The 22,672-nt window shown below is 43.8% G+C and overlaps 2 protein-coding genes across 7 annotated transcripts in view; one reads left to right on the top strand and one right to left on the bottom strand.

The window, feature by feature from the left end:
- The window catches only part of DNAH9 (dynein axonemal heavy chain 9), a 392,319-nt gene that overhangs the window by 60,618 nt on the left and 309,029 nt on the right, over positions 1–22,672 (bottom strand). For all 6 annotated transcript variants that reach the window (XM_050919194.1, XM_050919196.1, XM_050919197.1 and 3 more), the window contains one exon: positions 14,327–14,520. In XM_050919194.1, the coding sequence (XP_050775151.1) occupies positions 14,327–14,520 (194 nt within the window). The remainder of the gene's footprint in view (positions 1–14,326; positions 14,521–22,672) is intronic.
- Positions 1–22,672, top strand: part of SHISA6 (shisa family member 6) — a 616,361-nt gene that overhangs the window by 550,679 nt on the left and 43,010 nt on the right. The gene's annotated exons all lie outside the window — the stretch shown is intronic.

The raw sequence follows: 22,672 nt of genomic DNA, 5'->3' as shown, positions 1-22,672 counted from the left end.
TCTTGAATTGTGGACAGCAGTGATCACACCAGTGTCACATACACAAGTAAATAACCTGTCTACTCCTACTCAAGATGCCCCTGTTTGGAATTCCAGGATAGCATTAGCTCTTGGGGTCACAGCATCACACTGGGAGCTCATGTTCAGCTGATTATCCATCATGACCTCAAATTATTTTCAGAACCATGGCTTCCTAGGATAGAGTCTCCCATCTTGTAAGTATGGCTACATCCTTTGGTCCTACATGTACACGTTTACAATTAGCAATATTAAAACCTATGTTGTTTGCTGTAGTCTAGCTTATCAAGCAATCCAGACTGGTCTGTATTAGTGACCTTTCATCTTCATTATTTACAACTCTCCCAACTTCTGTTCATCTGCAAACATTATCGGTTATGATTTTATGTTCTTTTCCAAGTCCTTGATAAAAAACATTAAATGGAGTACGGCCAACTGTGCAGGACCCTGCTAGAAACACATCTGCACAGTAATGATTCCCAGTTTAAAATTACATTGTGAGACCTGATAGTTAGCCAGTTTTTAATGCATTAAGGTTATATTGTTCTAGTTTTTCAATCAAACGTCTTATACAAGTCTAAGTATATTGCATCAACACTATTACCTTCATCAACCAAACTTGTAGTCTCATCAAAGAAAGATATCAAGTTACTATAGAACTGCTTTAAAATGGAGTCCTGTCTAAGCTAAAGAGAATGGGTCAAAGCTATGAGGTGAGGGTCTGTAAATTCTTACCTGACTTAGCTAGACTAATGAGGAAAATATAGGGCCCCAGTCCGAGAGCCTTTTAGAGATACAGGGAATGGATATTTTACAAGCCCAATCCCTGCACCACTTTGAATACAGGCAACAGATTTCTATTTCACCAGCAACTGAGGGGACCAGCAGCTCTAAGCCCAAGGGCTAGAATGCCACTAGCTGGGGAGATCCCAAGACTGTGTGTTTGCTGACCGGTTTTTGAAGTGTTTGAAAGGACTGAAGAGTCCAGGTGACACACATGACATATTCTGACCACACCACAAAGACTGAGAAATCATCTCTGAGAGAAGATCATAGGGGAATGTGTTTTGATGTGTGTTAAGTACAGAAGTATAGATGCTGGAACTTTATATGTGAATATATGTAACAGCAGTGAAAATCTGCATGAGAAACATGAGTAGATTTGCTGTCTAATAACATTTGCTTAAAAGTTATTCGTAGTATTAGAAATACTATTTACCATGTTTAAAATTTATATGATTTTTCCTTTGCATTAAGGTTTGATTTACTCAGAAAGTGTATAGTACCACTCTTTTTGAAGTTGACTGGGTACAATTAAGACATACTTCTCAAGGTGTTACAAAATAGCCCTGAAGTTTAACTCTGTACGGACAACGAGGACATGCTGGGCGCAGGTGCAGCCCCAGCAGGTACAGCTGGCAAAAACATTCCAGACGCACGTGCACATACCAAGAGTCAGATCCAGGTGGACAAATGCTTGAAGAAAAGAGCAGGTGTCATAACATTTCTTCCCAGATCTGGACCTTAGCGTCCAAAATATGGGTGTTAGCATGAAAACATCCAAGCTTAGTTACCAGCTTGGACCTGGTAATTGCTGCCACCAGCTAGGAATTATACAGTGCCTAGCTCACTGTGGTCTCCCCAAAACCTTCCCTGGGGGACCCCTAGACTCAGATGCCTTGAGTCTTGCAACAAAGGGAAAGAACCCCCTCCCCTTGTTTCCTTGTTACTTCCTCCCAGGCTCCCCTCCCTGGATGACCCTAGGAGATTCCCTGCTTCCAGTCCTTGATACACAAGTATCGAGAGATCTAATCTCTCGTCCCCCTCACCCAGAGGGTATGAAAAGTCAGGCTTACTAAATCTAACACAAAGAGATTTTCCCCCTGACTTCTTCCTCCCACCAATTCCCTGGTGAGCTGCAGACTCAATTCCCTGGAGTCCCCACGAAAGAAAAATCAAACTCCAACAGGTCTTAAAAAGAAAGCTTTATATAAAAAAGAAAGAAAAAGACATTAAAAATATTCTCTGTATTAAGGTGACAATTGTCATAACATTTCTTCCCAGATCAGGACCTTAGCGTCCAAAATATGGGTGTTAGCATGAAAACCTCCAAGCTTAGTTACCAGCTTGGACCTGGTATTTGCTGCCATCAGCTAGGAATTATACAGTGCCTAGCTCACTGTGGTCTCCCCAAAACCTTCCCTGGGGGACCCCCAGACTCAGATGCCTTGAGTCTCACAACAAAGGGAAATAACCCCCTCCCCTTGTTTCCTTGTTACCTCCTCCCAGGCTCCCCTCCCTGGACGACCCTAGGAGATTCCCTGCTTCCAGTCCTTGATACACAAGTACCGAGAGATCTAATCTCTCGTCCCCCTCACCCAGAGGGTATGAAAAGTCAGGCTTACTAAATTTAACACAAAGAGATTTTCCCCCTGACTTTTTCCTCCCACCAAGTCCCTGGTGAGCTGCAGACTCAATTCCCTGGAGTCCCCACTAAAGAAAAACTCCAACAGGTCTTAAAAAGAAAGCTTTATATAAAAAGAATGAAAAAGGACATTAAAAATAGTCTCTGTAATAAGGTGACAATATACAGGGTCAATTGCTTAAGAAAAAAATGAATAAACAGCCTTATCCAAAAAGAATACAATTTAAAACATTCCAGCAACTACACACATGTAAATACAAAAGAAAACAATATAAACCTATTGTCTTACTATCCTTGTACTTACAACTTGGAAACAGAAGATTAGAAAGCCAGGAGATTCCTGTGGTCACTCTCAGAGATGAGAAAAGGAACAGACCAAGAACAAAGGACTCACACCCAAAACTTCCCTCCACCCAGATTTGAAAAATTCTTGTTTCCTGATTGGTCCTCTGGTCAGGTGTTTCAGGTTCCCTGTGTTAACCCTTTACAGGTAAAAGAACATTAACCCTTAGCTATCTGTTTATGACAACAATATACAGGGTCAATTACTTAAAGGAAAAAAATGAACAAACAGCCTTATCCAAAAAGAATACAATTTAAAACATTCCAGCAACTACACACATGTAAATACAAAAGAAAACAATATAAACCTATTGTCTTACTATCCTTGTACTTACAACTTGGAAACAGAAGATTAGAAAGCCAGGAATTAGAAAGATCACTCTCAGAGACGAGAGGGTCAGACCCAAGACAAAGAAAAAGAACTCACACCCAAAACTTCCCTCCACCCAGATTTGAAAAAGTCTTGTTTCCTGATTGGTCCTCTGGTCAGGTGTTTCAGGTTACTGGTGTTACCCCTTTACAGGTAAAAGAACATTAACCCTTAGCTATCTGTTTATGACATGCCCCCCAAATCACAGACAGTGGGAAACGTTACTGGCGGTGATTTCTTCCTAGAACTTTTGAAGAAACAGATGAATACAACACATACACCTTTACATATACTACTAAGTATGTAAACTACAAGACTTTTACATATGACGGACAATCTTTTAACCGGTGTATTCTGGGAAACTCTCACAAGAGAGTGCATCAGCTACTTTGTTAGAAACTCCTCAGAAGTGCTGAATTTCAAAATCAAAATCTTGGAGAGCTAAACTCCAACGAAGAAGTTTCTTGTTGTTCCCCTGGCAGTATGAAGCCACTTTAGCGCAGCATGGTCAGTTTGTAGCTGGAACCGCCGTCCCCAAACATATGGGCGTAGCTTTTCCAGGGCGTACACAATGGCATAGCATTCCTTTTCACTGACTGACCAGTGACTTTCCCTCTCAGACAGTTTCTTGCTGAGAAACATGACAGGATGGAAGTTGTGATCCGTTGCTTCCTGCATGAGAACTGCTCCTATACCATGCTCAGATGCATCTGTGATTACTAGGAATGGCTTGTCAAAGTCCGGGGCCCTGAGCACAGGGTCAGACATGAGCGTCGCCTTAAGTTGGGTAAAGGCCTTTTGACACTCATCAGTCCAGTTAAATGCATTTGGCAGGGTCTTTTTGGTCAGGTCGGTCAGTGGGGCAGCGATTTGGCTGCAATGTGGTAAAATCGCCTGTAGTACCCGGCCAAGCCTAAGAAGGATTGTACCTGTTTCTTTGACTTGGGACAGGCCACTTTTGGATAGCCTCCACCTTGGCCTGTAGGGGATTGATGGTTCCTCGACCCACCTGGTGTCCCAGGTAAGTCACTCTGTTTTGGCCTATTTGACACTTTTTGGCCTTAACAGTAAGTCCGGCCTGCCTGATGCGCTCAAAGACCTTTTCCAGGTGTAGTAGGTGTTCGGGCCAGGAGTCTGAAAAAATGGCCACATTATCGAGGTAGGCAACTGCATATTCTCCCAGTTCTGCTAGTAGACCATCTACCAGCCTCTGGAAGGTGGCGGGTGCATTTCGCAGCTCGAAAGGAAGGACATTAAATTCATACACCCCGGCATGGGTGATGAATGCTGACCTCTCCTTGGCAGGTTCATCTAGCAGTACTTGCCAGTACCACTTGGTTAAGTCTATTGTAGAGATGAACTGGGCATGTCCCAACTTCTCCAATAGCTCATCGGTGCGTGGCATTGGATAGTTGTCCGGACGAGTTACCGCATTTAGCTTACGGTAGTCCATGCAAAAGCGTATTTCCCCATCTGGTTTGGGTACCAGAACCACTGGAGATGCCCATGCACTGGTAGACGAGCGGATTATACCCATTTGTAGCATGTTCTGGATCTTCCGTTCTATAGCAGCTTGGGCGTGAGGAGACACCCGGTAGGGCGGGGTTCTAATTGGGTGAGCATTACCTGTGTCAATGGAGTGGTATGCCTGTTCAGTCCGTCCTGGGGTGGCTGAGAACAACGGGGCGAAGCTAGTGCACAGTTCTTTTTTGTCGCCGCTGCAGACGTTCCAGGGTGGTTGAGAGGTTCACCTCTTCTACGCCACCGTCTTTTTTCCCATCGTAGTAGACACCTTCAGGCCACTCAGCATCATCTCCCTGGACTGTAAACTGACAAACCTGTAAGTCTCTGGAATAGAAAGGCTTGAGAGAATTAACATGGTACACTCTGGGCTTTAGTGAGGAATTGGGAAATGCTATGAGGTAGTTCACAGTCCCCAGGCGCTCTTGGACCGTGAATGGCCCTTCCCATGATGCTTCCATCTTATTGGCCTGTTGTGCCTTCAAGACCATAACCTGGTCTCCTACCATGAAGGAACGCTCTCTGGTATGTTTGTCATACCAGGCCTTTTGCTCTTTTTGAGCATTCTTTAGGTTTTCTTTAGCAAGGGCTAAAGAGTGTCGGAGGGTGCTTTGTAGGTTGCTTACAGAGTCCAGAATGTTAGTTCCTGGAGAAGGGGTAAACCCCTCCCATTGCTGCTTCACCAACTGTAATGGCCCCTTAACCTCATGGCCATACACAAGTTCAAATGGTGAAAACCCTAAACTGGGATGTGGTACAGCCCTGTAGGCAAACAGCAATTGCTGCAACACTAGGTCCCAATTATTGGAGTGTTCGTTGACAAATTTACGTATTATGGCCCCCAAAGTTCCATTAAACCTTTCGACTAGGCCATTGGTTTGATGGTGGTATGGGGTGGCAACCAAGTGGTTCACCCCATGAGTTTCCCATAGTTCTTTCATGGTCCCTGCCAGGAAATTAGATCCTGAATCTGTAAGGATGTCGGAGGGCCAACCTAACCTGGCAAAAATGTCAATTAGTGCCTGGCACACAGCTTTAGCCCTGGTGTTGCCTAGAGCTACTGCTTCCGGCCATCGGGTAGCAAAGTCCACAAAAGTCAGTATGTACTGCTTTCCTCTGGGCGTCTTTTTTGGGAAAGGACCCAGAATATCCACAGCTACATGCTGAAATGGGACCTCAATTATGGGGAGTGGCTGGAGAAGCGCCTTGACCTGGTCTTGGGGTTTTCCCACTCTTTGGCATACCTCACAAGACCGGATATACTTGGCAACGTCCTTGCCCATCCCCTCCCAGTGGAAGGACTTCCCCAATCTGTCTTTGGTTCTGTTCACCCCAGCATGGCCACTGGGATGATCATGGGCTAAGCTTAAGAGCTTCTCCCGGTACTTAGTTGGAACCACCAACTGTTTTTGCGGCTGCCATTCTTCCCGGTGTCCACCAGAAAGAATCTCCTTGTATAAAAGTCCTTGGTCTATAACAAACCGGGATCGGTGAGAAGAGCTGAGAGGCGGTGGGATGCTCCGTGCCGCCGCCCACGCTTTCTGAAGGCTGTCATCTGCTTCCTGCTCAGTCTGGAACTGTTCCCTTGAGGCTGGGGTCACCAGTTCTTCCTCAGACTGTGGACTTGGGCTTGGTCCCTCTGGAAGCGATGTAGGTGATGGGGTTGTTTCCGTTGCTAGTGAACTGCTTTCCACTGGTGCATCTGAGGGTATTTCAGGCTCTGGCTGAGCCTTTTGGGGATGGCTGTCTGTTGCTTCTGCCAGTTCTGGCTCGCTGGCACCCTCTGGCGTTGAGTTTGAAGATGTGGTTGTAATTGCTGGTGCTGGTTGCTGTTCCAGTTCCGGGCCTGGGACTGGAGGTGCTGTGGCTGTTTCAGCGGATGGCATGGAATCCGGGTCCACTACCTCTGTCTGGGTCTCTGGTAACACAGATGGGGCGTCTGTGGATGGCTCAGGAACAGGAATGGGTCTGGAAGCTTGCCTGGTTTGGCTGCGTGTAACCATTCCCACTCTCTTGGCCCGCTTCACCTGGTTGGCCAAGTCTTCCCCCAGTAGCATGAGGATTGAATAATTGTCATATAGACTGCAAAAGTCCACATTCCTGACCAGCCTTTGTACTGGACAGGCAGTTTAGCTGTAGGCAAGTCTACAGCTTGTGACATGAAGGGGTAAATTGTCACTTGGTTCTTTGGGTTGATGAATTTGGGGTCGACGAAGGATTGGTGGATAGCTGACACTTGTGCCCCTGTATCTCTCCACGCAGTAACCTTCTTTCCGCCCACTCTCAAAGTTTCCCTTCGCTCCAAGGGTATTTGAGAGGCATCTGGGCCTGGGGATCTTTGGTGTGATGGTGGTGTAATGAACTGCACTCAGTTGGCGTTCTTTGGGCAGTTGGCCTTTATATGTCTCAGTTCATTACACTTAAAGCATCTTCCATCTGACTGGTCACTGGGTCGAGGTGAGTTACTGGTGAGGTGGAAGAATAGGGTGTCTGTGGCTTTCCTTGGGTTGTAGGTGGGGTCCTTGGTTTCCCTCGGCTGTAGGGTTTATTGTCGGTGTGCCCTCTGGGGTATTCGTTCCCCTTGACAGTAGCTTTCTTGCTTTCTGCCATTTCCATCCATCTGGCTCCAATCTCCCCTGCCTCGGTGAGATTTTTGGGTTTTCCATCTTGTATGTACCGTGTTATGTCCTCAGGAACACCATGCAAGAACTGCTCCATTTGTATGAGGAGATGCAGTTCGTCTATGGATTTAACATTGGTTCCTGATATCCTGGCCTCATAATTCTTTCCAACGTAGTAGGCGTGTTTGGGAAATGACACATCTGGTTTCCACTTTTGGGTTCTGAAACGCCGACGGGCATGATCCGGGGTTATCCCCATTCTGTATCTGGCCTTGGTTTGAAAAAGTTTATAGTCGTTCATTTTCTCCTTAGGCAATTCAGCTGCCACCTCTGCTAAAGGTCCACTGAGCTGTGGCCTCAATTCTACCATATACTGGTCTTCAGGGATGCTGTACCCAAGACAGGCTCTTTCAAGATTTTCTAAGGAGGCCTCGGGGTCATCACCTGCCTTGTAGGTGGGAAATTTCCTGTGCTGTGGAATAATCATTGGCGCAGGTTTGTTTAGCCTTTTCTAATTCCATGGCCTGTCGGTGGTCCCCCTCTGGAGTTCTATCTGTCTTCTGTAGGCTGCCTCTTCTTCTTCTTGTTTCCTTCTGTGGGCTATCTCTTCTTCTTCTTGTTTTCTTTTGTGGGCTGCATCTTTGGCTGCTTGTTCTCTTTTGTAGGCTGCCAGTTTGATGTTTTCTTCCTTTTCTTTCAGCTCCACCTCTTTTTCTCTTTTTTCGATTTGTCGCCTGTGGTCTGCTTCTTTAATTTGTTCCTCCACCTCCAATTTTTGCCTTGGAAGTCATGGTTCCTGTTTTCTTGTGTTGGGGTGCCCTCCGGTGTTTATTGTTGGAACTGCTGGCTCTGTTGTCTCCTGGGGTTTGCCTAGCAACAGTGCCTTATTTTTTTCCTCTAGCTAATTTTTTAAATGTAAAGTAAACCAGAAAAACCACTTTATTTGCATGTGTATTGTGCTGGGTACTTGACTCTCAATCGGAGTGCTATTGTATACAAAAGACCCTTTGTCACAGCTTGATAGTTCCTTGCTTAATATGCAAGCTACTGCCAGAAGAGAACAGAAAAAAAAATTTCTCTGGTTTCCTTTTAAAACCAAACCCTCTCTGCTTAAAAGCCCCTAGCAGAGAAAAGAAAAATATAATATTCCTACTCGCTTCTGGATTCTATCTTTCCCACAACACTGCACACCATGTCATAACATTTCTTCCCAGATCTGGACCTTAGCGTCCAAAATATGGGTGTTAGCATGAAAACATCCAAGCTTAGTTACCAGCTTGGACCTGGTAATTGCTGCCACCAGCTAGGAATTATACAGTGCCTAGCTCACTGTGGTCTCCCCAAAACCTTCCCTGGGGGACCCCTGGACTCAGATGCCTTGAGTCTTACAACAAAGGGAAATAACCCCCTCCCCTTGTTTCCTTGTTATCTCCTCCCAGTCTCCCCTCCCTGGACGACCCTAGGAGATTCCCTGCTTCCAGTCCTTGATACACAAGTACCGAGAGATCTAATCTCTCGTCCCCCTCACCCAGAGGGTATGCAAAGTCAGGCTTACTAAATCTAACACAAAGAGATTTTCCCCCTGACTTCTTCCTCCCACCAATTCCCTGGTGAGCTGCAGACTCAATTCCCTGGAGTCCCCACTAAAGAAAAACTCCAACAGGTCTTAAAAAGAAAGCTTTATATAAAAAAGAAAGAAAAAGACATTAAAAATATTCTCTGTATTAAAGTGACAATATACAGGGTCAATTGCTTAAAGGAAAAAAATGAATAAACAGCGTTATCCAAAAAGAATACAATTTAAAACATTCCAGCAACTACACACATGTAAATACAAAAGAAAACAATATAAACCTATTGTCTTACTATCCTTGTACTTACAACTTGGAAACAGAAGATTAGAAAGCCAGGAGATAGAAAGATCACTCTCAGAGACGAGGGGGTCAGACCCAAGACAAAGAACAAAGAATTCACACCCAAAACTTCCCTCCACCCAGATTTGAAAAAATCTTGTTTCCTGATTGGTCCTTTGGTCAGGTGTTCCAGGTTACTGGTGTTACCCCTTTTCAGGTAAAAGAACATTAACCCTTAGCTATCTGTTTATGACAGCAGGCAGTTAGATACACAGACAAATAACACAAATACCTCCAATACTTAGTAATCGTGGATGTAATGGGAAGCACAAAACTGCCCATTTGTTGTGGAATACAAATAATCCCCACTCAAACATTCTGCAATCTTTTCAGCAAATGCAGATATAAAGAGAAATACATGAGAAGTGTACGTCTGAGTGGTTGATCTAGATGGTGTAGGGATGCAGATGTGAAAGCCAGGTGAGGACTGGATCCTTTCTGGAGCAGTTAGGTAGCTCTTGGGTGCTCTCATACTGAGTATGCAGAGTGTTTACCTTGAGGAGAGAGGAACGGCTTCCCAAGAAAGGGGAAAAAAACCATGGGCAGGAGTTGTAGGCCAAGCTGGATGAGCAAGCAACTCAGAGAGGGGATTAGTAAAAAGCAGAAATCTTACAGGGAGTGGAAGAAAGGTGGGATTAGCAAGGGAAGCTACCTTGGTGAGGTCAGAACATGTAGGGATAAAGTGAGGAAGGCTAAAAGCCGCATTGAACTGGACCTTGCAAAGGGAATCAAAACCAATAGTAAAAGGTTCTACAGCCACATAAATAAGAAGAAAACAAAGAAAGAAGAAGTGGGGCCACTATACGTTGAGGATGGAATGGAGGTTAAGGATAACCTAGGCATGGCCCAATATCTAAATAAGTACTTTGCCTCAGTTTTTAATAAGACTAGTGAGGAGTTTAGCGATGTTGGAGGGATGATAAACGGGAATGTGGATATGGAGGTGGATATTACCGCAACTGAGGTAGAGGCCAAACTTGAACAGCTTAATGGGACAAAATCGGAGGGCCCGGACAATCTCCATCCGAGGATATTAAAGGAACTGGCGCATGAAATTGCGAGCCCGTTAGCGAGAATTTTTAAGCAATCGATAAACTCGGGGGTTGTGCCGTACGACTGGAGGATTGCTAACGTAGTTCCTATTTTTAAGAAAGGGAATAAAAGTGATCCGGGTAATTATAGGCCTGTTAGCTTGACGTCTGTAGTATGTAAGGTCTTGGAAAAAATTTTAAGGGAGAAAGTAGTTAAGGACATAGAGGTCAATGGTAATTGGGACGAATTGCAACATGGATTTACTAAAGGTAGATCGTGCCAAACCAATCTGATCTCCTTCTTTGAGAAGGTGACAGATTACTTAGATAAAGGAAATGCGGTAGATATAATTTACCTCGATTTCAGTAAGGCGTTTGACACGGTTCCACATGGGGAACTGTTAGTTAAATTGGAAAAGATGGGGATGAATATGAAAGTTGTAAGGTGGATAAGGAACTGGTTAAAGGGGAGATTCCAGCAGGTCGTATTGAAGGGTGAACTGTCAGGCTGGAAGGAGGTCACTAGTGGAGTCCCTCAAGGATCGGTTTTGGGACCGATCTTATTTAACCTTTTTATTACTGACGTTGGCACAAAGAGCGGGAATGTGCTAATAAAGTTTGCGGATGACACAAAGCTGGAGGGTATTGCTAACACGGAGAAGGACAGGGATACTATTCAGGAAGACCTGGACCACCTTGTAAACTGGAGTAATAGTAATAGGATGAAATACAATAGTGAAAAGTGCAAGGTCATGCACTTAGGGATTAATAATAAGAATTTTAGATATACGTTGGGGACGCATCAGTTGGAAGCGACAGAGGAGGAGAAGGACCTTGGGGTATTGGTTGATAGCAGGATGACTATGAGCCGCCAATGCGATATGGCTGTTAAAAAAGCAAATGCGATTTTAGGATGCATCAGGCGAGGTATTTCCAGCATGGATAAGGAGGTGTTAGTACCATTATATAAGGCGCTGGTGAGACCCCATCTGGAATATTGTGTGCAGTTCTGGTGTCCCATGTTCAAGAAGGGTGAATTCAAACTGGAAAAGGTCCAGAGACGGGCTACTAGGATGATCTGAGGAATGGAAAACCTGCCTTATGAAAGCAGACTCAAAGAGCTTGGCTTGTTTAGCCTGGCCAAAAGAAGGCTGCGGGGGGATATGCTTGCTCTATATAAATATATCAGGGGGGTTAACGTTAGAGAGGGAGAGGAATTATTTCAGTTTAGTACTAATGTAGGCACGAGGACGAATGGGTACAAACTGGATATAAGGAAGTTTAGACTTGAAATTAGACGAAGGTTTCTAACCATTAGGGGAGTGAAATTCTGGAATAGCCTTCCGAGGGAAGTAGTGGGGGCAAAAAACTTTTCTGGCTTTAAGACTAAGCTTGATAAGTATATGGAGGGGATGTTATGATAGGATAGTTTAATTGGGGCAATTGATCTTGGATTATCACCAGATAAGTCTGCTCAATGGTCTGCGGGGAGATGTTGGATGGGATGGGAACTGAGTTACTGCAGAGAATTCCTTCTTGGGTGCTGGCTGGTGAGTCTTGCCCACATGCTCAGGGTTTAGCTGATCGCCATATTTGGGGTCGGGAAGGAATTTTCCTCCAGGGCGGATTGGCAGGGGCCCTGGAGGTTTTTCGCCTTCCCCTGCAGCGTGGGGCATGGGTCGCTTGCTGGTGGATTCTCTGCAGCTTGAGGTCTTCAAACCAATTTTGAGGATTTCAATAACTCGGTTCTGGGTTAGGGGTTGTTATAAAAGTGGATGGGTAGGGTTCTGTGGCCCGCCTTGTGCAGGAGGTCGGACTAGATGATCATGTTGGTCCCTTCTGACCTATGAGTCTATGAGTCTATGAGAAAACACATGGCTGACTTCCATGAGAGTAGGGTGTCTCAGCCTCTGGAAGTCAGGCCACTTCTACCTAGTGACTAAGTGTGGATTAAGGAGTCTAATTTTGGGTATCCAGGTTGGAAAATGTTGGGCATTAGCAGTACACTGGCTTCATGTTCATTTTGTATGTAATGTCCTTGGTTATTTTAGGCAGCCCTACAGTCAAGCATCTATAATATGGAAGTCTTTAGTGAAGGCATCATGAATTATCCTTATTGTGCATGGCCAATGCTCTAAAACAGTTCCATGATAAGTATAACATGTTCTAATGCATTTACATTAACATGTCAATTTTACATGCCCAGAACTGTACAAATACTCAATTGGTTTCTTCCATCTTGGATTCTTTTTCCTTATCATCAAGGAGTACTGTCACCAGAAGCTAAACTTCATATTTCTAGGTTCAGCCATTTTTGAGTAATGTGAGTACAAATATTTCAGTTGGAATGAACAGGGGAAGACTAGTAAAACTTAATACCTATTCACATAAACTCGGAAACAGTTTAGCTGATGTTAAGCTTTCAAGAAAAAAAGTTACATTTGGGATGAGACAAGGCAGGAAAATCCAGCCCAAAAGGAGTCTGAGAAAGTTGTGAGCAATGGTGAGAAAAGGGTGGGTTAGAATTCGACTGTGGAATCTCCCAAAGGCCTCAGTCAAGATCTTGGAGTACAAGCACAAACAGAGGTCTAGTTCCTGCACAGAGCAAGTTACAATGTGGACCTCAATCTATATATACACATATATACGATTGTGTAGCTGTATAAAGCTATTCAACAATCTTTTCAGTAAAAGACTAATGTCTTACAGAAATGCCAGAAGTTGGGAGACAAGAACAATATACATGGAACAAGTCCTGATGAGTGAAACACCTTTAGTTTTTCCAGGAACATCTGTTCTGTGTTGTCCGCCCAACGTTTGCCTATTTGCCTGCACAACATACACCTCTACCCCGATATAACATTGTCCTCGGGAGCCAAAAAATCTTACCGTGTTATAGGTGAAACCGCATTATATTGAACTTGCTTTGATCCGCCGGAGTGCACAGCCTCCCCCTCGCGGAGCGCTACTTTACCACGTTATATCCGAATTCATGTTATATCGGGTCACGTTATATGAGGGTAGAGGTGTAGTTTATAACTACAACTTTTAGAACCAGCATGACATGTGTTTTATTTTTTCCACCATTAAACCAATCTATAAGACATCTGTTTACTCCAGCATCTAAGGAATATCAACTATAAACAATTTAGTAACTAGTAACAGTTACAATGAATTATACGGTTTGATTCTGCTAGAGTTATTTATTCTTAACCATTACAGACAGGGACTGATGTGTAAAACCAGAGCAAGCTAGGATAAAAGGGACAATTGCTGTGGAAGTCACAGCCTGTTCTTGTTTCTCTTCTTGAATATATAGTTTGTGAAGCAAAACTTGAGTAATTATGGTAGATAGTATCCCACAGCCATTCATAGTAACTGTAGTGAGACTGCTGCCTATTCAAAGCAGTAAGACAAATCCATTAATAAGAAAATAGGCGAGTTTTCTGTTTGATTTGATTTTGTAAACAGCAAGGCACTCACACAAACAATAATAATTGTGAAGTATTCTGCTGCAGCTGTGCTTTATTTTTCATGTATAATAAAGCAGAGGTATTATAATGAAATCATGTCTGTTCAACAAGAGGTTCTATACAGCTCAATCTGTTCATCTCAGATTCTGTGGGTGTTTTTTTCATTCAGTGCTGGAGAATTCATTGTGAAGAGGGAAAGCTTCTCTAAAGATTTAGGAATAAAGGACCATTTATGTACAAAAAGCTGCACAATTCCTGTTTGATATCACTCAATTTTTGACCATATATGTCTGCTCTTCATACAGTTTTATTTAAGCTGCTACTACGTATGATTAGTTTCCCTGGCAGTCATCCTGATGAAATGGGTTTCCTGATTAAGAGGGTCCTGATTAAGTGGAGTGGGTGCATTGCACTGCAGTTAGAGATGATTCATTTAGGGCAATTAACAAGAATCTTTTAGAAGAAGATTGTGTGAGATTCATATATTAAGGTTAAATAATGTGAACACATTTTCTGAATCAGCTCTGCTTTCTTGAGCACACGGTTAAACAGTCTCCTCACCCTCCACCCCCAAATAAGAGCACAACAATGATGGCCACTGGGTACCCTTACCGGACAGCATAAGTCATGCGATCAGGCCGGATGGCTCTCAACATGCACAGACGCTGCAGAGCTGACTTGCTCTTCCATTCCTGAGGGAACTTCTCCTTTTCAGGGCATTCAGATTCTACAAATTTTTTCCAGCGTTTGGCAGATCCCTCAATATCCCGATCCAGGTTCCGGAATTCCTCCATAGATGACAAGCTCTGGAAAAGTTCAGTGAACTCCATTTAGGACAGAAATACAACATGCCCCTGGGAAGCATTTCTGACAGCTACTAGCTGCTACAGTTTTGCTATGTTGGAGTGGTTAAAGCAGAAGCCAAGGAGCCAGGCTCCTGCGTTCTATTCCCAGTTGGCTTACTTCCTTGTTGTCAGTCACCTAGCCTCTCTATGGCTCAGTTAAGCCATTTGTACAAGGTGAAGAATACAGTATTATATCTCAGAGGTGTGGTGTGAGGCTTAGTGAATTAGGCCCGGATTCAGGAAGGCATCCTATTCATGACAGCACTTGAGCATTTACTTAACTTTAAGGGTAACGGGACTTAAACCCATGGTTAAGCATTGTCCTGAATCAGGGCCCCAATTATATGTATAAAGTGCATGAGATCCTTAGAATCATAGAACCATAGGGTCATGTAGGATGAAATTAACTCTGTAAATGCAAAGTATATTACGTATAAGCTCAAAACAAATTCTGGACACCCCTGAACTATGAGGAAGTTCAGAATAAATCCGTCTTTTTCTATCCCCATACACACTTGCTATCTCTCCTCACATACACACTCTCTCTCTGCCTGTCCAGCTTCTCATGTTAGTGCTCATCATATCTAAGTGCTTCCAACAGCCATAATACATTACTCTTCCCAGAAGGTAGAAGCTCAAAAATAGTGCTGATGAGTACACACACAGGCACCACTCCCCAAGCTGTGAAATACAGCCATTCTGCACCAACATGCCATGACAGCATTGAGGAGGGTAAGTGGAGAATAACTTCTCCAATTAAGCCGCTGAGGCAATGGAGAGGACAGAATGTATTAACCAAGTTGGGAGACCAGGGCTATTGCTCCTTCTCTTGCAAAGGTGCCAGAGCATTGTTAACGGTTGCAAGTATGAAGGCCCTGAATTGTGTCTCACCCAAAAGGTGGCCCCTAGAGCAGCACAAGGCCACTAGCAGTGCAAAGACGCACCTAGGGTGACCAGAGAGCAAATGTGAAAAATCGAGGCAGCACCGCATCAGTGTTATCTCAGAGAGAAGAATTCCACCTACTGAATCACCAGCACAACTTGCTGTATTGCTTTTGTTTTCATTAGAAGTCTCACATCCGAGTCATGAATGGGTTCAAACCCTGATGGGGCGAGGCTCTAGGTCTGTGAATTTCACATATTCGCATATGCAAAATAAAATCCTCCTCTGCCCTCACTGTAGCAAATACAAGGGGCATGCTAATCTTTTCCTTAGAGACAAAATTACCATTTGCCATCACAATTCAATTTGGTTTATATTTACATTGTGTCCTTTATCTGCAGTATCGCAGAGAGTCGATCTGAGGACAGAGAGAAAGGGAGAGCTTTACAGAGAGATGAGGATGTGAGAGTGTGTCTCAAAGGGATGAGGAGAAGCTCCAGGCAGATGGGGCAGCAACACACAACGCCTCACTGGGCTGCTGCCTCCAGGGAATGGGTTGAATGTTTTAAGCACAAGAACAACTTCAAAGGTTTGGTGTCGCTGTTATTTTATAGAATTTATCTTCCAGTGCCAGATACACAAAGGCCTACAGTAGTGTATTTATTGGAGAGTGTGATACAGCATGGCCAGAGGGCAGCAGGAGAGGGTTAGAAGGGAGCCTTATTCCCTGTAAGGGGAAGAAAGTTTGCTATAGATTAATTAGAGCACCTGAAGCCAATTAGAGCACCTGAGGCCAGTCACATGATAAAACCTCCCTGCTTCAATCAGACAGTGTGGGAGTTGGAGCAGAGAACAGTTTGAAGGAGTTGGAGCAGAGAGGAATTGGTGCTGGAGCAGAGAACAGTTTGAAGGGAAGCAGATGACAGTTTGTAGAAGTGCTGTGGTGAGCTAAGACGTCCAAGACCCTAGGTAAAGGGGCACCTGGCTTGTACAGAGGGAGGGCAGGAAGCCCCCCACAAGCTGAAGGGCAGGAGAGGGAAGTCGCCCAGGGGAAGGAAGTGTCAGTTCAAGTGGTTTACCACTATCCTCAGGGCCCCTGGGCTGGGACCTGGAGTAGAGGGCGGATCCAGGTCCCTCCCTCTCCACTCCCCTCCTCTAGGACACTAGTGGGGCAGTTAACATTCCACTGCAGGGGCAAGAACTGGTGCCCTGAACCCTCCCCAAAGAAGAGAAAGCGCGAGACCCATCAAAATAGTGCCGGCAATTTGCCACAGAGAGAATACTTATTCTTATCACTGAATGCAGTCATTTTTAAGGACACTATCAGGTCAAATCTGCCCCAAAATGTAAGTGTTGCTAAAATGAGATTTTACACAACCTAAGACAAGTAGAAATAGGTCCATGGATTTTTTTTAATCTTTAATTTTAATGGAAATAGTTTAAAAACAACCCAGATAACCCTCCCGCTGTATACTTTCAACCCAGACACTGCAGCATTGTTCTGTTGCGTTAGAATCTGAAAGTGAAAGTGACAAGTCTATTTTCTATGTCCCACCCTGAGGTTAATAATATAAACAAGTAAAATAGGATCAACAGCAAACTGCTTTCCATCCCCAAGTGTTTAAAAATCATGAATAGGGCCCCCCAAATCCTGAGACTGTTTAAAAATGAGGTTTTAAAAAATAATAATAAAATGTGGAGTCTTCTTATATGCCTTCTGCTTTTTGAGCCCTTTGGGTCCACTTAGTTTCAAGTTTTCAAGCTTTTCTCCCTCACCTTGAGCACTAGAAACTTCCATTGGGGAAAAAAAAAAAAAAGAAAGAGAAAGCTGAGAGTGTCATCTAATCCCAGGCTTCCAGCTTCTGCGGCTTTAAGAAACACCCCAAATGCCACAAGACTCATGACAGAATTGTGAGGATAAGCAACACTGTGAAAGCAAGGGAGATTTTAAACTCTCTAGCAGTTTGAACAATCTAGGGTATTATTTGTGAGATGTGTTTTTATAAAGTATACTGTTTTTAACATGAGATTGCTCCTGTAGTGTCACTATTTTATATTGAGCACCTCTGAACAGTTTTTCGGAGTAAATATAAGGTAGTAGCAGAGGCTCTCAGCACAGAGCACTATGGTCCCTGTGATTACGTTTAAGGAAAGATCCAATACACAAAGGTGAGGAGAAAGGAACAAGCAACACAAATATACGTAATTTATAGGCTTTACATTTGTTTTATTTAACCTTGCAAAATTCTGCTCACTCACTCCAGTCCAGTAACTTGTCAGGTGACTAAAAATAGCCTTACTTTGTTCATCATTATTGTTATTATTGTGCCTAAGTGTCCCACTTTAGTAATAGATCCTGTATGAATGAGTAACACAAACAGTCCCACAGAGCTTCCAATCTAAGGTTTAAACAGTGCATGATAGATGAATAAACAGGCAAATGAGGAGGACAAGATGATGGTGGACACAGATGTGTTTGCATAAATTGCTCATTACAGTGTTGCTAATGGTCACAGGTGGCCACCAGGCTAGCCAATGCCAGACAGTAGTAATGTATAGGCATCTTGGCAAAGGCTGACTTTAAGGAAGAAAAACTGGCAGTTTTGTGAATGTTGAGACGTAATTCTTTCTGAGTGGCAGGGGTAGCACACAGTGCAGTCTGTGAAAACTTACAGGGTCCTGGCTAGCTGTAACTGAAGCCAATAGCAAATCAAATTATTTCAGTGTCAGCAGCAGGATTATATCTGCGGTCTGGGAATGTTCATTTCTATTCCAAAGTTCTAAAAGTTCAAGCTCTGCATGTAACTAGTTGTCCAAGCTATGAATTCTCCAAGTGTGCCGTAGTATTACTCCACCAATGGGCCTGAGATGCAGGCCTCCCCAGTGGAAATAAGGTAAAGACTCCCCACAAGCTTAGCATCCCATGATGTGTTTAGAGCAGTGCTTGGGGGAAGAACATGCAGTCAGTTCATTATGGTCCTTGTTTGAACTTTTAGTACTTGGCAAAAGCAGAACTGCTGAGTTAATGTTCAGTGTTTGATATCCAGCTTAACTAGCTTGGATATTATAAGGCTCTTCTTACCACTGCATTGCTATCTTGGGCACTGGCACTCAATCCCTTCTATTCTGTGCCTGTGTAGTCTCCCAGGGGCAGTAATACTTTGGTTTAATTTCAGTTAAAAAATTTAGTCTTGAATTTAGCAGGTGCTGGGTGGTGGTGGCGGCCTGCGGTATCAAGAGTTCTGACTAGATGATCTGATGACTCCTTCTGGCCTTAAACTCTATGGCCTTATACCTTCCATATGCATTAGAAAGGTCTTTTTTCTTGAGTGTAAATGTATTTTCCCATTTCTCTCCTCCATTTGCTGTGGGTTTGCTCATGGCTCCTCAGGGAAGATAGCATCCTCAGAGCCCGAGATACACTGCTCCACGGAGGATGGTAAAGCCATGCCTATGTCCAGCTAAGATTGATAAATTGGGTCGTGCTGGAAGCTGACACATTGGCAAATGAACTATTCCATTTGAATAATGTTAACTAGAAGGATTAGATAATGATGGATTATTTGCCATCTTCCCAGACTAGGTTTTGTTTTGTATTATTCATTTGCCAGAGGTGTTGTTTTTGTTTAGCTGCACTACCTGAATTATTCAGCTCAGGAGTACAAAACTAATGATGGTAAAAATAAAGACATGATGCGTTTGTCAAACTTCAATCAGCACTCAAGACAAGAGGTACATTTTAATCATCCTCGTTACTTTTATAGAGGCTGACAAGCTCACTGCACCTTATGCCCCCGTCTTCCTTCAAAACCTTCACCACTTTCTCCCCTTGACTAAGTTATTACTGTTATATTGGGATTAAAGTGTGCATAGCACCATTAATTTATGTGACCCTGTACAAACACCTCCTTCAGTTCATGCGCACCCCCCTTTCTAGGCTACCATCTGCTGCCATTTTAGCTGGTCAGTAGTGCGTGTTCTAGGAGTGATGGACCTCATCATGAAAGTCCCAGCGAAGCCTGAGTAAGGAGTTAGGAAGTAAGGACTCCAGGATTGAGGCTGTTAGTATTAGTACATTTGTGTGGATATCTCCATTTAATAAAAAAAAGTCAAGAATGAAAAATTATCCATAAAATTCATCTGACCTGAGACCACAATGCTGCCATCATATCGTCATTGCATGGTGCCACTCAAGGGCGAAGTTAAGGGTGTGGTAGTGTGTGTGAACTTTGTATTTCCATCATCTAACATGTCTGGATTGCTTTTAAATTTACCCTTAACTCCAGAATGGGATTAAGGCACAGGCATTATAGGCTCATCTCTCAGGCCTCATGTCCTGGAGTCATGCGATTACATCAGAACCTGGGTTCTATTTTAAAGGGAGTCACTAGTTCTCATGGTTGAAAAGAAAATCCTGAAATCCTGAAAACATGCCCTGAGTGTAATCAGTTCAGGGGCATTTGCCCGAGTCTGCAGATTACCTGAAACTATAGTTCAGAAAGGCAAGAACTGTGCCACCCCAAATGACCTGCTGCCCTGCCAACACCTCCTCTGCAGAGGACTCTGAATGTGGCAGGTCCTGCTCATGTACCCACCCAAGCAGTTACACTCCAGCTGTTGGGGTAAGTACTGAAGAGGCCCCCTCCTGCCACTTCTGTGGGTGAGGTGATCCCGTGCCACTTTCCCTGCTTCGGGGGGAGGAGGGGGATAGAAAGCGGTGTACATTTGAGGATATGCTGTATTCTTCATATATAATAAGCTGAATTCTTGCTTCAAGAACAAAACTGATCATTCCTAACACTCTGTGGCTATGACCAGCACCTCCATAACATACAATCTGCTATTTGTCCAGTGTCCATACTTTGGTGTCACAGGGTTTCTGGCCCCTTAAGGGGAGTTGCTCCTCAGTCCCACTTGTGATAAGTTTAGCTCTTCTCCCCAGATGGGGAGGATGAGTAACAATGAATTATGTCATGTGACAGATGGGTCAGGTGGCTGAATCAGGTCTAAGGTAGATAAAGAAGAGGCCTAGAGAGAAAAGGTGTGTGTTAGTAGATGTCTGCAGACACTGCAGAAAGTAAGTTCTCCTGCAAGGCCCTGCGTCAGCAGCAGAGAAGACACAAAGGGAAAGGAGGCTTTCGAAGAAGACAGAAAAGGTCTTGGGTCCTCTCCAGGACCAGAAGGCTTAACTCCAGTCAAGAAGGCTGGGGAGTTACTGCTGGGAGAGCAGGAAGGCAGATCCTCAGGAAGGAAGGGCTGCGCCCAGCTTGGGACTGGAGTGAAGACTGTTGTTTGAGTTTTATTTTGAGAAGTTCTGCAAGATTTAATAATATGGACCCCAGAAGGGGAACACTTTGAATGTTTCAACTGTATGGAGTGACTAAAGTGCCCTGAACAGAAGGTGAAAGTAAGGCAGGGCACCACAGAGCCATCCAAGGTCGTGAGGGGGAGCTTGTGCAGCAGGTGACCCAATTACACTTGGCATAAATGCTAATCTTGAGCTGATAGCACATAGCTCTGGAACCTGGGATATGTTAACCTTCTGACGGACTGTGAACAGAATCTCCATGGAACTTTTGATCCTTCTAGAGTTTGTCATCCTTCTAAAAGTGCGGCTCTCCAGCTCTGCCTGTCTTTCATGTTTAAGAGCAGATATCCAAAAAAGGGGCAAATCTTGGCCCCAGATGGGTGTGTTAAGCCAAATTTCTCAGCTCCCTCCCTGCCTGGCCCCTCTCCGACTCCATACACAGACTGGAGCAGAGAGATCTGGTTGGCAAAGTTATTACCAAGCTTAGCTGACATAGCATGTGCACTTGAGCCTTTTCCTGTGAATTGCCAATTAGGAGCTTGTGGTGTTTAGATGTTGCTTGTAATTATTAGAACTGGGAGCATTGGCTGTTGGGAGTCTGAAAGAACAGGAAACAGGAAGGAGGGGGGAGGAGTTGAGGCAGAGTGAGAGTTACAGACGGTGCAGCAGCAGCTTAGTAAAGAGGTTTCCACTTTAAAAATAAAGTCCTGTTGAAGTTTGTTAGTACCTTGCCTGGTTGATACAACAGAGCTGTCTTGCTAAATGGCTTAGTACATATTGAAGATCATACTGTAGAATCAGCACTTATGGATATCATGTGGATCTGTAACCCCTCCTGAAGGACTCTGCTGTTGGTAACCCACTGAACAGATCAGACTCATCCTCCCAGGTAATTTCATTAACATTTATATTAATCTTTGTATAATAATGAAGCCGATTACAATTACAAACATATTTAGCGTACAACTCAAAATTCAAATAATGATACTTGATTAAAATATTGCACTGATTCCAAGTACCACATAGGCGTGCTCACAACAAAATAAGAATGGCTTCTATAAAGATGTTGCAATATATTCTACAGTGGTGAGGTACAGAATCTGACTGGGCAGAAGTAGTCTTGGCACATCAGTTGGCAGTTACCAAAGGGTTTTCTGTGATCCAACCCGTCACATGTATTTCTTATTTTAAAACCCTAGGAAATTAGATTAATCTGCCCATCACACACCCTCAAAAAAACCCTACATCTGGTGTGCCTGCCTATATTGTGATGTTTTGCACCTTTCCCTCCATCTAGAGAGTGGATTAATATTTCTAGAAAATGGACATGACCTTTGCATCAACAAATCCCAGGACAGCAGAATCCATATTTGTGATGGTGGGTTAGAAATAACCCCCCAGTCTGGGCAGGTTATGTCCTTGTTTGACCCACAAAGGCTTCAGGAATCACTGTAAGAGGCATGGAAGCATCTGGAGAAGCCATATTTCTATGCTGCCAGCCAGGCAAGAAGTCACCACTTCAGAAGTTCATCTCTGATCTGCCCAGCAGCAAACATTAAGATGGAGACCAGTATCAGTCTGCCAATAGGAACAGTTCAATCAGATATAAAAATTCTTTCAGTTAACAGGTTAAAATGAATAACTAAATGTTCCCATGCAGCACAGAACATTTCAGTCAGATGGGTCCATCAATGGCTATTAGCCAAGATGGTAAGGGACACAAGCACATGGTCCAGCTGTCCCTAAACCCCTCCCAGCTTGGAATCAGCTATAAACTTTAAAAGCGTGCTCGCTATGCAATTTTCTAAATCATTAATGAAGATATTGAACAGAACCAGACCCAAAACAGATCCCTGGGGGACCACACTCAATATGCCCTTCCAGCTTGATTGTGAACCACTGATAACTAATCTACTGGGACA

The sequence above is a fragment of the Gopherus flavomarginatus genome, chromosome 12 (genome assembly GCF_025201925.1).
Source record: "Gopherus flavomarginatus isolate rGopFla2 chromosome 12, rGopFla2.mat.asm, whole genome shotgun sequence".
In the NCBI taxonomy this organism is placed as follows: Eukaryota; Metazoa; Chordata; order Testudines; family Testudinidae; genus Gopherus; species Gopherus flavomarginatus.
The sequence above is the reverse complement of the archived record's forward strand: the minus strand, read 5'-3'. Positions and strand labels throughout refer to the sequence as shown.